This window comes from Pelodiscus sinensis, chromosome 19, assembly GCF_049634645.1.
Source record: "Pelodiscus sinensis isolate JC-2024 chromosome 19, ASM4963464v1, whole genome shotgun sequence".
Lineage (NCBI taxonomy): Eukaryota > Metazoa > Chordata > Testudines > Trionychidae > Pelodiscus > Pelodiscus sinensis.
The window spans coordinates 7,826,604-7,840,043 of record NC_134729.1 but is presented as its reverse complement, the minus strand read 5'-3'; the positions used below and the strand labels follow the sequence as shown (position 1 = coordinate 7,840,043).

At 60.3% G+C, this 13,440-nt stretch overlaps 1 protein-coding gene across 5 annotated transcripts in view; it reads left to right on the top strand.

The window, feature by feature from the left end:
* HDAC7 (histone deacetylase 7) overlaps positions 1–9,795 on the top strand; it is a 220,453-nt gene extending 210,658 nt beyond the window's left edge. For all 5 annotated transcript variants that reach the window (XM_075902093.1, XM_075902094.1, XM_075902095.1 and 2 more), the window contains 6 exons: positions 1,032–1,129; positions 3,485–3,603; positions 4,145–4,278; positions 4,731–4,815; positions 5,250–5,388; positions 7,314–9,795. In XM_075902093.1, the coding sequence (XP_075758208.1) occupies positions 1,032–1,129; positions 3,485–3,603; positions 4,145–4,278; positions 4,731–4,815; positions 5,250–5,388; positions 7,314–7,359 (621 nt within the window). In that variant the 3' untranslated portion in view covers positions 7,360–9,795. The remainder of the gene's footprint in view (positions 1–1,031; positions 1,130–3,484; positions 3,604–4,144; positions 4,279–4,730; positions 4,816–5,249; positions 5,389–7,313) is intronic.
* Positions 9,796–13,440: the final 3,645 nt, after the last annotated feature.

Below are 13,440 nucleotides of genomic sequence, written 5' to 3'. Positions count from 1 at the left end.
GATTTGGGAAGTTTGGGCAGGGCCACGGGGCTCCTTCTGCTTGGAGAGGCTGGGTGAGATTATGGAAGGTCTGAGCAGGGGAGGCTGGCCAGGGCGAGGGAGGCAGAGCAGGGTCTGTGCTGTTTTGCCACTCGAGTGTGCTCAGCACCTCTCCTCTGTCCTTGACTGAGCTCTGCTTAGTCCTGAGGTGGTCCCCCCCCACGGCCGCCCTGCCCACAACCACCCAGCCTCCCCCAGGGCTGCGCTGTGCCAGCCCCCACCCCGGCTGTGTTGTCCCTACATCACCCGGGAGGCCAGCCTGGCTCCAGGAGCACGGAGGGCGAAGGCCTGAACAAGGAGCCCGCTCAGCCCCTTTGCAAAGTGTTCACAGGGGTTTGTGCTGTGAAGCGAGTGGCTTGTCGAGCTCCCGTCCCTCGTCCAGGTGGGTGCCCCAGCGGCTGTGGGCGGGTTACGATGCTCAGCCGGTAGCTGCAGTTACTAGGCACCTCGAGCTGTTTTCTGCTCCACTCCTCCCTGCCCGTGCTACAATCCCCATAGTTTCACCAGGCAGCTGCTGGGCACAGGTGGGAGTGTCAGCGCCTCCTTCCACACACGCCCAGCTGTGTGGGACAAGGCCGCTGTCTGGCCGAGGACAGCTCTCCAGCAGCAGATGCGCTGAGATCCACCCTGTCCATCAAGCTGCCGCCAGCCAGCGTCACCTTGGGCAGCTATCTCAGGGTTGGAGCAACCCTGATGCAGGCCCAGCAGGAATCTCCCTGGGGATTATTTCAGGGACGTCCAGGCCCTGGTGCCCAGGTTGTAGGGAGACCCCACAGCTCCTTACCGGGCGTCAGGGCTCTGCTGGACAGTCCGTGTGAGGGGCAGCCTGAGCCCAAGGACCAGGCCACGTCGGCTGTGGAGCATGCGAGTCTCCAGCCTGGACCTGCAGCCAGTCCTGGCTGGGGAGCTGCCCTGGCATGGCACAGAGGGCATGCGGGGCCCTGCATTGCTCACCACGCCCCCTGCTGCAGCGCTCTCCTGTTCTCTTCCAGGTTGGCTCTGGCGCTGGCAAGGGATTTAACGTCAACGTGGCTTGGACTGGTGGGCTTGACCCACCCATGGGCGATCCGGAGTACTTGGCAGCTTTCAGGTAGCCTTCCTCTGGAGGGTTCTGTTCACAGCCGTGCCCCTCCCTGTCCGATCACCTCACCCCGTCTGCCTCTCCCCATCCCTTCCCAGCCTCCCCTCCCCATCTCCCCCTCACAACTCGCCCTGTCTGCCTCTCCCCATCCCTTCCCAGCCTCCCCTCCCCGTCTGCCCCATCACACCTCGCCCTGTCTGCCTCTCCCAGCCTCCCCTCCCCGTCTGCCCCGTCACACCTCGCCCTGTCTGCCTCTTCCAGCCTCCCTTCCCCGTCTGCCCCGTCACACCTCGCCCTGTCTGCCTCTCCCCATCCCTTCCCAGCCTCCCCTCCCCGTCTGCCCCGTCACACCTCATCCTGTCTGCCTCTCCCAGCCTCCCTTCCCCGTCTGCCCCGTCACACCTCACCCTGTCTGCCTCTCCCAGCCTCCCTTCCCCGTCTGCCCCGTCACACCTCGCCCTGTCTGCCTCTCCCAGCCTCCCTTCCCCGTCTGCCCCATCACACCTCATCCTGTCTGCCTCTCCCAGCCTCCCTTCCCTGTCTGCCCCGTCACACCTCGCCCTGTCTGCCTCTCCCAGCCTCCTTTCCCCGTCTGCCCCATCACACCTCATCCTGTCTGCCTCTCCCAGCCTCCCCTCCCCGTCTGCCCCGTCACACCTCCCCCTGTCTGCCTCTCCCAGCCTCCCCTCCCCGTCTGCCCCGTCACACCTCCCCCTGTCTGCCTCTCCCAGCCTCCTCTCCCCGTCTGCCCCATCACACCTCGCCCTGTCTGCCTCTCCCAGCCTCCCCTCCCCGTCTGCCCCGTCACACCTCACTCTGTCTGCCTCTCCCAGCCTCCCTTCCCCGTCTGCCCCGTCACACCTCGCCCTGTCTGCCTCTCCCAGCCTCCCTTCCCCGTCTGCCCCGTCACACCTCGCCCTGTCTGCCTCTCCCAGCCTCCCTTCCCCGTCTGCCCCGTCACACCTCGCCCTGTCTGCCTCTCCCAGCCTCCCTTCCCCGTCTGCCCCGTCACACCTCGCCCTGTCTGCCTCTCCCAGCCTCCCTTCCCCGTCTGCCCCGTCACACCTCGCCCTGTCTGCCTCTCCCAGCCTCCCTTCCCCGTCTGCCCCGTCACACCTCGCCCTGTCTGCCTCTCCCAGCCTCCCTTCCCCGTCTGCCCCGTCACACCTCGCCCTCTCTGCCTCTCCCAGCCTCCCTTCCCCGTCTGCCCCGTCACACCTCGCCCTGTCTGCCTCTCCCAGCCTCCCTTCCCCGTCTGCCCCGTCACACCTCACCCTGTCTGCCTCTCCCAGCCTCCCTTCCCCGTCTGCCCCGTCACACCTCACCCTGTCTGCCTCTCCCAGCCTCCCCTCCCCGTCTGCCCCATCACACTTCGCCCTGTCTGCCTCTCCCAGCCTCCCTTCCCTGTCTGCCCCGTCACACCTCACCCTGTCTGCCTCTCCCAGCCTCCCTTCCCCGTCTGCCCCGTCACACCTCGCCCTGTCTGCCTCTCCCAGCCTCCCCTCCCCGTCTGCCCCGTCACACCTCACCCTGTCTGCCTCTCCCAGCCTCCCTTCCCCGTCTGCCCCGTCACACCTCGCCCTGTCTGCCTCTCCCAGCCTCCCTTCCCCGTCTGCCCCGTCACACCTCGCCCTGTCTGCCTCTCCCAGCCTCCCTTCCCCGTCTGCCCCGTCACACCTCGCCCTGTCTGCCTCTCCCAGCCTCCCTTCCCCGTCTGCCCCGTCACACCTCGCCCTGTCTGCCTCTCCCAGCCTCCCTTCCCCGTCTGCCCCGTCACACCTCGCCCTGTCTGCCTCTCCCAGCCTCCCTTCCCCGTCTGCCCCGTCACACCTCACCCTGTCTGCCTCTCCCAGCCTCCCCTCCCCGTCTGCCCCATCACACTTCGCCCTGTCTGCCTCTCCCAGCCTCCCCTCCCCGTCTGCCCCATCACACCTCATCCTGTCTGCCTCTCCCATCCTCCCCTCCCAGTCTGCCCGTCACACCTCACCCTGTCTGCCTCTCCCAGCCTCCCCTCCCCGTCTGCCCCATCACACCTCACCCTGTCTGCCTCTTCCAGCCTCCCACTCTCCATCTCTTCCCAACCTCCCCTCCTGCCCACGTCGCGCCTCATCCCGTCTGCCCCTTCCCCGTCCCTTCCTAGCCTCTCCTCCCCTTCTGACCCAGTCGTGTGCTGGTCTCTATAAAGATCCAGTGACCGTGTTTACACAGGGCCTGTCACCACTGTAGTTTTGTGCAGAGACTTGTGTCTGCCAGCTGGGTGTGTCTGTCAATGCTGCTCCACATACTCTAGCTGCCCAGCCCTGCTGTGTACTCGGCCGCAAGCCATCGCCCTTGCTGAACGTGGATTGTTTTCTTCCCTGGCAGGACTGTCGTGATGCCGATTGCCCACGAGTTCTCTCCGGAGGTGGTGTTGGTGTCTGCGGGGTTTGACGCAGCTGACGGCCACCCACCACCTCTGGGAGGCTACAAAGTCTCTGCCAAATGTAAGGAGCTGCAGCTGATGCTCGTGCCCTGGCTGGTTAGGAAGCACGGTGGGGCTGGGGCTGTCCGGAGCTGCTACAGGAGGCCAGTGGGGGAGGAGTGTGGATGCTCGGAGGAGGGGAGAGCTGCTGGCCCTGCTCCCACAGCAGTGCTGGCCCAGAGGGGCTCTCCACGCAGCAAAGGCCAGGGCACGGGGGCTGTGCCTGGGTGGGTCTTGTAATAGCTACCCACGTCTATGCTCTGTGATGTAGCAGCCACCCCATGCCCCCTGGTGGGAGTGGCTCAGCCCTGCTGGCTGCAGGAGGCCGGAGGGCCACGAGGGAGCTACCCAGCCCTAGGTGGCAGGTCAGTCTGTTGCCCAGTTGCAGGCACACGTGGTCCCAGCGGTGCAGACTTCCCGAGGCTGACAGTCTGGGCTGGGGCCCGATGCCAGCTGCGTGCCCCTGTGCAGCCCACTCCTCTGCTGGCCAGGGCAGGGTGCCGGGGCATGAGCAGTGCAGCAGGGTGGCTGATAGCCGGCCCCTTTGGCTTCTTCCTCCGCAGGCTTCGGCTACATGACCCGACAGCTGATGAGTCTGGCAGGGGGAGCCATCGTCCTCGCCCTAGAAGGGGGTCATGACCTCACGGCCATCTGCGATGCCTCAGAGGCCTGTGTGGCTGCCCTGCTGGGCAAAGAGGTGAGGTGGTGAGCTCTGGCATTGCTCCCCAGCCCCAGTGGGGAGGGCAGGGCAGTGGCTCCAGTGAGGCAAATCTTGGGACTTGTTAGAGGAGAGGCACTCGTCCAGCTCCTGTCCACTGGACACTGTCACGTGGCAGGGTACCCCTTCCCCCACAGCCCAGGGGCCTGCTGTCTTCTCAGTATCGGGGAGGGCATGTGGGGGCAGGACTTGGGAACTGCCCACTCAGGGCTGATCTGTTATCACAGGCCCTGTGGTCCCCACAAGTCTTCTCCTCTTCCACTCTTAGCCGTGCAGATGGACAGGAGCCAGACTGCCCTAGAATCCGCATGCAGGGCAGCAGGGTGCAGCTGTGTAGCCCCCTGGGACTGAGGGGAATCACATGACTCTCCCTGAGCTCCCCTCAAGGCTGGGAGCAGCACTCATGACCTTGCTGGTGTTTGTCCCTGCAGCTGGATCCTCTCCCAGAGGAGAGCGTGAGGCAGAAGCCGAACCCCAACGCCGTGCGCTCCTTGGAAGCAGTGATGCGGGTCCAGAGTGAGTGTCGCTGGGAGGAGCCGACTCCAGGGCAGTCAGAAACGGGCTCTGGGTGGGATCAGCCTCCAAGGCCAGACCCCAGTAACCCCACCATGGGTACTCAGCAGCTGCCTTAGCTAGGGCGGGAGGGGCTGCTGGACTCCCAGCTCCTTGGCTCTGTGGCTGCAGATGCCCTCCCTGATACTGCCTAGAGCTGCAGTCAAGGGCCCGGCCCCAGTGCCACAGGACACGTCTCCCTCTCCGAGAAGGCTGAACCTAGCCACTCACCCCAGGGAACTTGGGGCAGCCTCTAATGCAGGCGAGCCCAGACCCCCAGAGGCTCCACCTGCTCCCTGTACACAGCAAGCCCCCTCCCCCTCTCCTCCTTCCCCCCCACTCTGAGAATGAGGAGCCTGCATGGAGGGGGGGCCCCCTAAGCCCCGTCTCTCTTTCAGGTCAGTACTGGGGCGCTGTGCAGCGCTTTGCCTCCAAGGTGAGCTGCTCCTTCCTGGAAGCGCAACACCATGACCCAGAAGAGGTGGAGACCGTGACGGCCTTGGCCTCCCTGTCAGTGGCGGCGATGGCGGAGAAGAGGTGATGATGCCATTCCCTGTAGCCCCTGGGTCTCCCAAACCCCAGCACCCTCTCTGGCCTTGAGCCCCTTGGCAGCATGGTGCCAGTGTGCTGCCAGCCATGGCATAGGCAAGCTGTGTACCTGCGGGACCTCCCGGCAGATGCCAGCTTTTGAGAGGAGTCACAACCTACCACCAGCCCCCAGTCCGTAACCAGCAACTTCCTGAGCCCAGCCTGCACCGGCTCTGGGAATGCAGCACAAACGGCCCTCAGAGGCACCAAGGCAGCGCAGAGAATTCCCGCAGCTCAGAGCCGGTCCATGGGGCCATAGGGCACCCACTAGGGAAAGATCAGTCCAAGGTGTTCAGTGCTCAGGGCTTGCAACTGCAATGCAAGAGACTCCAGGGTGCCTGATGCAGGAGAGCCTGGCCAGCCACTCAGCAGCTCCCCAGGCCTGAGAGAAAGAAGGGATATGTCTACACTACCACCCTAGTGGAACGAGGCGTACAGATAGTTCGGAATGGCTTGCTAGTCCGAACTATCTAGCCCGTGCCGCGTGTAGCCGCGCGGCACGGGGTTCGAACAAGCCGGCATTTAAAAATGGCGCCGGCCGGGTTATGCAAATAAAGCCCGGGAAATTCTAATCCCGGGCTTCATTTGCATGTTCGGTATGCATACATTACCCCGCTAGTTCGCACTAGCGGGGTAGTGTAGACATACCCTCAGAGAGTAGAAAACCCACAGAGGACAACAGAGCAGGGTGGGTATGAGACCTGAGCTCCCCTGGCAGGAATGGGGTGGGACACGGCGGGGCTCAGCTCCTCTGACCCGTGGGAACACGGGCACTGGGCTCAGCTCCCCCGGTGCGGGAACACGGGCGCTGGGCTCAGCTCCCCTGGCGTGGGAACACGGGCGCTGGGCTCAGCTCCCCCGGTGCGGGAACACGGGCGCTGGGCTCAGCTCCCCCGGTGTGGGAACACGGGCGCTGGGCTCAGCTCCCCTGGCGTGGGAACACGGGCGCTGGGCTCAGCTCCCCCGGCGCGGGAACACAGGCGCTGGGCTCAGCTCCTCCGGCGCGGGAACACGGGTGCTGGGCTCAGCTCCCCCGGCGCGGGAACACGGGCTCTGGGCTCAGCTCCCCCGGCGTGGGAACACGGGCGCTGGGCTCAGGTCCCCTGGTGCGGGAACACGGGCGCTGGGCTCAGCTCCCCCGGCGCGGGAACACGGGCGCTGGGCTCAGCTCCCCCGGCGCGGGAACACGGGCGCTGGGCTCAGCTCCCCTGGTGCGGGAACACGGGCGCTGGGCTCAGCTCCCCCAGCATGGGAACACGAGCGTCGGGCTCAGCTCTCTTGGCGTGGGAACACGGGCATCAGGCTCAGTTTCCCCCCGGCGTGGGAACACGGGTGCTGGGCTCAGCTCCCCTGGCGTGGGAACACGGGCGCTGGGCTCAGCTCCCCTGGCGTGGGAACACGGGCGCTGGGCTCAGCTCCCCCAGCGTGGGAACACGGGCGCCGGGCTCAGCTTCCCCCCAGCATGGGAACACGGGCACCAGGCTCAGCTCCCCCGGAGTGGAAACTCGAGCGCTGGGCTCAGCTTCCCCCTGGAGTGGGTAACGTGAGGATGATGCAGCTCCCTCATTTCCTCAGTGTCACCCACATATGTGAATGCTCACAGCAGGGCAGGGGATGTGGGGCCATCCTAACCCACTTTGGGGGACACCTCGGAGCATGGGGGAGCTCAGAAATTCTACACAAAGTTCTTGTATTTCTTACTCTCCCTGAAATGAAATGTGGGAAATTCCAGCTGCACCTCTGGGAGATGGTGGGAAGATTCCCTCCCTCCCACCCCACTGAGCAGGGAGTGTGGGGAATTCCTGCTACAGCCCTGAGGATGCTGGGGGGAGCTGCCCCCCTCTGACTAAGGTGGCTGGTTTCCTCTGCTGCAGGCCGCAGGATGAGCCGATGGAAGAAGAGGAGCCCATGAACCAGTGACGAGCGGTGCTGGTCTGAGTCGCCAATGGCTGAAGGAGTCTGGACGCTCCCTGACCAGTGACTCGCTCTCAACTCTTGGCTCCCTGTCTGCCACGCTGTCCTCTCCCCAAGTCTCACCCATGGAATGGACGGGCTGTCTGGCTGCAGCAGCTGCAGGTCACCCTCAGAGGAGCCCGCTGCTCTCTGAGAATTACCCTCCTGCTTGGCATCAGCCATGGACCAGGATCTCTGCTCCAGGGAGCTGCCCTGCCATGCCTGGCCATGTGTTTCCACCTGCTCTCCCCTCAGGGCCTGGCAGGGGCGTAAGGGGCCAGTGGGGTTGAAAAGGCTCCTGCCCTGCCTGCGTGGTAGAGAGCTGCCTTTCTGCAAGGGCTCGTCCGGGTGGCAGGGGGGACTGGGCGGGGCTTGGGGTGGACAGTGATGGTTGACGAGCTGTTCAGCACCAACCTGAGGATTGTGCCGCTTCTCCAGACAGTCGGGTTCCCACAGGGTCCCCCACATTGCACGCTCCAGGAGGGGACCAGGACATTCTCTGTGCCTCTGGGGTGGCCAGGAGTGAGGGGTGGCGAGTTGGGGCTCGAACCTGTTGTGAATGAGAAGAGGTTAGAAGATGGTTGATGACATGCAAATCCCAGGAAAGTGGGAAAAGCCTGAACTCCAGTGTCTCGTGTGTCCAGAACTGCAGGCATGGGACATGGCTGCCTTACCCACTAACCAGAGCGTGAGCCCACGGGGACGGGGCCTCTCGGATTTGCACTATTACAAACTACGTGTGTGCTCAGGTGCACCTGGCAGACCTTTCCTTCCATGGGACAGTGAGGAACAAAGTCCTCTGCAGACGAACGCTCAGGAAGTGACTTGAGCCCTGGAACAAGGAGCCAAGCCAGTGACCTGATGATCCATGTCTTTGTAACGTGTCCCTTTGTCCTGATCCGGGGCGGGGGCTTCTTCCAGAGTAGCCATTGAGGGCTCTCCGAGTGTCCCTGAGACAGTCCTCACTAGGGTGCCTGCCTTAGACCCCACCCCTCTTTCCTGCCTGGTACCCCAGCTGCCAAGGAGAAATAAGGTGTCTTAGTCTAACATGGACTCAGCTTACCATGGGTCTGAATGCTGCTCAGTGCTCAGCTAGCCCAAGATGGGGCACGTTAGAAACACTTCCAAGCTCCCAAGATCCAGCCAGAACCTCTTTGGAGTGAGTGGAGACCCCAGCCCAATTCCTGCTCCTCCCCAAGTCCTGGGTGCTCTGCAGACCCTGCCTGAGCAGGGAATCATTGTGAGAGGTGCTGCACCAACACCCCTCCCCCCAATATTGAGGCCATGTAACCCTGCTGCTTCCCAGACCCCCACCAAGATCAGGGTTGTGCTAGCTGCTGTGCAGACCCCAACCAGGATCAAAGCCCTGTCACGCCTGGTGATGCACTGAGCCAGCTGCAATTGGGACCCTGTCCGGACAGCACTACACAGACACACTTGGACTGACAGTTCCTTTCCTCAGCTCCAGGAGGACTAGAATAGGGGCTGCTCATGCCAAGAGTTCCCCTCATCCCTGGGCAGAGCACATGGGTTCGTACACCCTCCCCCCCCCCCCCCATAGCCTCAGCTCCTTCCGCTCACCCAGCTGAAGGAGATCCGTGATTCTGATCAGTGGCCTCCAGCGCTGGCAGCTTTTATGACTCTCACCAGCTCGCCCTGACTTCACTGTATCATCTCAAGGAAGCAGAAGAGCTAAAAACTATCCCCCTCACCTGCCCTGTTCAGGTTTTGCAGAGGAACAGAAGTGGGCCAGCCCGTAGCAGCTTTCTGGTCCAGGAGCCCACACTCCTGGGTTGATCTCATTCCGGCCAGCTCCTGTCGAAGTGGGGTTGTCACGCCCAGTCTCTCAGTGCACTGACTGGGCAGGGGAGTGGGCATGTGGGGCCACGGAGCAGTTAAAATGTTGGCAGGGGCACAAAGGGGCTACCATGAGTCACTGATGGCAGAGTCACCTCCCGAGAGCTACCACGAGTCACTGATGGCAGTGAGCTGCACCCTGAGGCTCTGAGCCCTCTCCACCAGGCTGTGAACACCAGGACAATCTCACCTGGCTTTAGAGAGGGGCCCAACCCAGAAGCTGATGTGACACAGCAATGCGCACACATGGGCCTGTCGGATGGTCACAACCACTTCCTGGAGTGCTGGGGTGGGCACTCCTCAATGGACTAAGTTTCTCCATGGGCCCACTGCTACCCAGCCCTCGTCAATGTCCAAAACAGCAGCAGATGGGCAGGGTGGAGGCATGAATTTCAGTGATACTGGTGGGGGCACAGCGGGGCCTGGGATACCTGGCCAGGGTCTGGCGGTGCAGCGAAAGGGGTGAGTGTTTGTAAAAATATAACAGCCAGAAAGGTCTTTTTTCTGACCTGGGAAGAATAAACATTTCTTTGCCTTTGAACTGCACAGGCTGTGTGCGGGGAGATGGGTGTATTGCCAACCTGCAGCCCATGGCACAGCTCAGACTGTGCCATGTGCTGCACCATCTGTGTGCTTCCATGGATACGGCTTCTCTCCAAGAGCCCAGTGCTCCATGAACATGTTCTCCCCATAGCCCAATGCCCCTGTGGGTCTGCTCCCCCCACCAAGAGTCCAGTGCCCCGTGGGCATGTTCCCCCTACAGCCAAACACCCCGTGGGGCTGGTCTCCCTGCCAAGAGTCCAATGTCCCATGGACATGTTCCTCCAGAGCCCCATGCTCTTGTGGATCAGTTACCCCCTGCAAGCGTCCAGTAACTCCATGGACATGTCCCCTCCCCCAAAGCTTCAGTGGGTCTGTTGTCCCCCACCCTTGGGAGCTCAGTGCCCCATGGACATGTCTCCCCTACAATGCCCCTGAGGGTACCAAGGATGCAGTACTACATGGCCATGTTTCCCCCAGTCTCCCAACACGTTTATGAGTCACTTGTTCCCGTGGAACATCCCAGTGCCCAAGAACGATCTCCCCAGACCCCATCACCACTATGGGGTTGGCTGCCTTCAACAGCCTAGTACCCTGTGGACATGTTCCCCCAGCCCCTGTGGGTCTGATTTGTTCTCATGGGAACCCAGTACCCTGTGGACATGTTTCCCCTCCACACACAAGTCCCTGTGGATCTGTTGTCCCTTCACAAGAGCCCAGTGGAGATATTCTCCCCCCCCCCCCCCAAGCTCACGAATCCTGTGGGTCTGTTATTCTTTAACCAAGAGCCTTGATTACCCACAAAGCACCTGTGAGTTTGTTGTCTCTTACCCCCAAGAGCCTAGTGCTCCATGGAACTGTTCCCCCCAGGGAAGATCCTTTAGCTCTTTTGTCCCAGCCCAATGGACAGGTGTCCCCCAAATCTCAAAGCCCCCAGCTCTATTCGTCCTGCCAAGAGCCCAGTGCCCCATGGATATGTTTCCCCCAACACCCTGTGGGTCTTTGTGCGCGCCAAGAGTCCAGTGCCACAGGGGTGAGTTTTCCCTCGAGACCCAATGCTCCTATGCATCTGTTATCTCCCCCGAAGAGCCCAGTACCCCGTTGACATATTCCCTCAGAGCCCAGGGGCTCTCTGGGGCTGTCTGCAAAAGAATTCAGTTCTGCATGGACGTGTTCCGCCCGGCCCCAAAGACAATTTAGCTCTGTGGTCCAGCCCAGTATCCATGGGGACATTTTCCCTCAGCCCAATGCCCCTTAGGTCTTGTTCACACCAAGATCCCTGAACTCCATGGGCATTGTTTCCCTCCAGAGCCCAATGACCTATGTGGGTGTGTTGCCACCATCCAAAGAACCAAGTGCTGCATGGCCATGTTCCCCTCTAAGCCCAGCACCCCTGTAGGTTGGTCGTAAATCCAAGAGCCTCTGTGGATATATTCCCCATAAATGTCCCAGCAGCCCAGTGCCCCACTGACTTGTTTCCCTTAGAGCCCACCACCCATGTGGGTCTGTCTCCCTCTCAAGAGTCCAGTGCCTCATGGGCATGTTCCCCACAATGCCCCATTACATCTGTTGTCCCCTCCTTGGGTCCAGAGCCTCATTGGCATCACTCCTGTGGGTCTGTTCCCTCCCCACAAGAGACCAGGGCTTCATGTACATGTTCCCTCCAACACAGCCATGTTGTCCCCCCATCAAGTGTCTGGTTCCACTCTAGACATGCTCCCTCTGGAGCCCAACAACCCGTGGGTCTATTGTTCCTGCCAAGAGCTCAGTGCCCCTTGGGGGTGTTTTCCCTCCAGACACCAGTGCCCATGTGGGCCTTGCCCTCCCAAGACCCCAGAGGCATTCTTCCCCCAACCCGATGTTTCTGTGGGTCCAGTGTCCCCTCCCAAGAGCCCAGTGCCCCCATGGCCATTCTCCCTCCCAAAGTTTCAGTGGCTCTGTTTTCCTGCCAACAGTACCATAGATGTGCCCCCCCGCATTGAATCCAGTGCTCCAGTGGGTCTGTTTTCCCCCTCAAGAGCCCAAAGTACCATGGACATGTGCCCCCTCTCCCAGAGTTCAATGCCCCTGTGGGTCCATTATCCCCTCCGAGAGAAGGAAGTGAACAGGAACAGTCAACACTGGTTCACAAGGGCAAGTCATGCCTGACCAACCTGATTGCCTTCTATGAAGAGGGAACTGGCTATGGGGAAGGCGATGGATGTGATATACTTTGACTTTAGCAAGGCTTTTGATACAGTCTCCCACACTACTCTTGCCAGCAAGTTAAGGAAGTGTGGCTTGGATAAATGGACCGTAAGGTGGACAAAAAGCTGGCTAGATATGGTTGAGCTCCATGGACAGTGATCAATGGCTGTTTGGTGGTCGGTATCAAGCAGAGTGCCCCAAGGGTCAGTTCTGGGGCTGGTTTTGTTCAACATCTTTATTAATGACCTAGATGAGTGGATGGATTGCACCCTCAGCAAGTTTGCGGATGACACTGAGGCTATGTCTACACTACAGAGCTTTTTCAGAAAAACAGCCATTTTTCTGAAAAAACTTCACTTACGTCCACACTGCAACTATATTCTTTTGAAAAAAATCAAAAGAACAAAGAGGTAAACCTCTTTCCACAAGGAAGAAACCTTTTTCCAAAAGCGCTCTTTTGGAAAAAAGCATGTATGAAGAGGGAAGAGGGAGTTCTTTCGAAAGGAGGAAAAAGCACAAGTGCCCTGGTGGTCATTCTGTCCATAACAATCACAGCTTAAATGCGAGATAACGTCCATTCAGTGTGGATGCTATCTTTCAAAAAAGCAAATCGCTTTTTCAATGCACTCTGGCAGTGTGTACGCGCTCTTTCAGAAGAAGTTTTTTCAGAAGATCACTTCTGGAAAAGCTTCTTCCTAAAGAAGAAAAAGTCTAGATGTAGTCTAAGCTAGAGGGAGAGGTAGGTATGTTGGAGGGCAGGGATAGAGTCCAGAGTGACCTAGACAAATTGGAGGTTTGGGCCAAAAGAAATCTGATGAAGTTCAACAAGGACAAGAGCAGAGTCCTGCACTTGGGAAGGAAGAATCCCAAGAGCTGCTATGTCTGGGGACCAACTGGCTAAGTAGCAGTGCATCAGAAAGAGACCAGGGGATTAAGGTGGATGAGAAGCTGGAGTCAACAGCGTGCACTTGTAGTCAAGAAGGCTAATGGCATATTAGGTTGCATTAGGAGGAGCATTGCCAGCAGATCCAGAGAAGTGATTATTCCCCTTTATTTGGTGCTGGTGAGGCCACATCAGGAGTATTGCATCCAATTCTGGGGCCCCCCATTACAGAAAGTACGTGGATGAATTGGAGAGTACAGTAGAGGCAATCAAAATGATTAGGGGGCGGGAGCACATGTCCTACTAGGAGAAGCTGAGGGATTTGGGCTTATTTAGTCTACAGAAGAGCAGAGTGAGGAGGGATTTGATAGCAGCCTTCAACTTCCTGAAGGAAGGTTCCAGAGAGGATGGAGAGAGGCAGATGGCAGAACAAGGAGCAATGGTCTCAAGTTGCAGTGGGGGAGGTCTAGCTTGCATATTAGGAAAAACTATTTCCCTAGGAGGGTGGTGAAGCACTGGAATGGGTTCCCTAGGGAGGTGGTGGAATCTCCATCCCTCGACAAAGCCCTGGCTGGGATGAC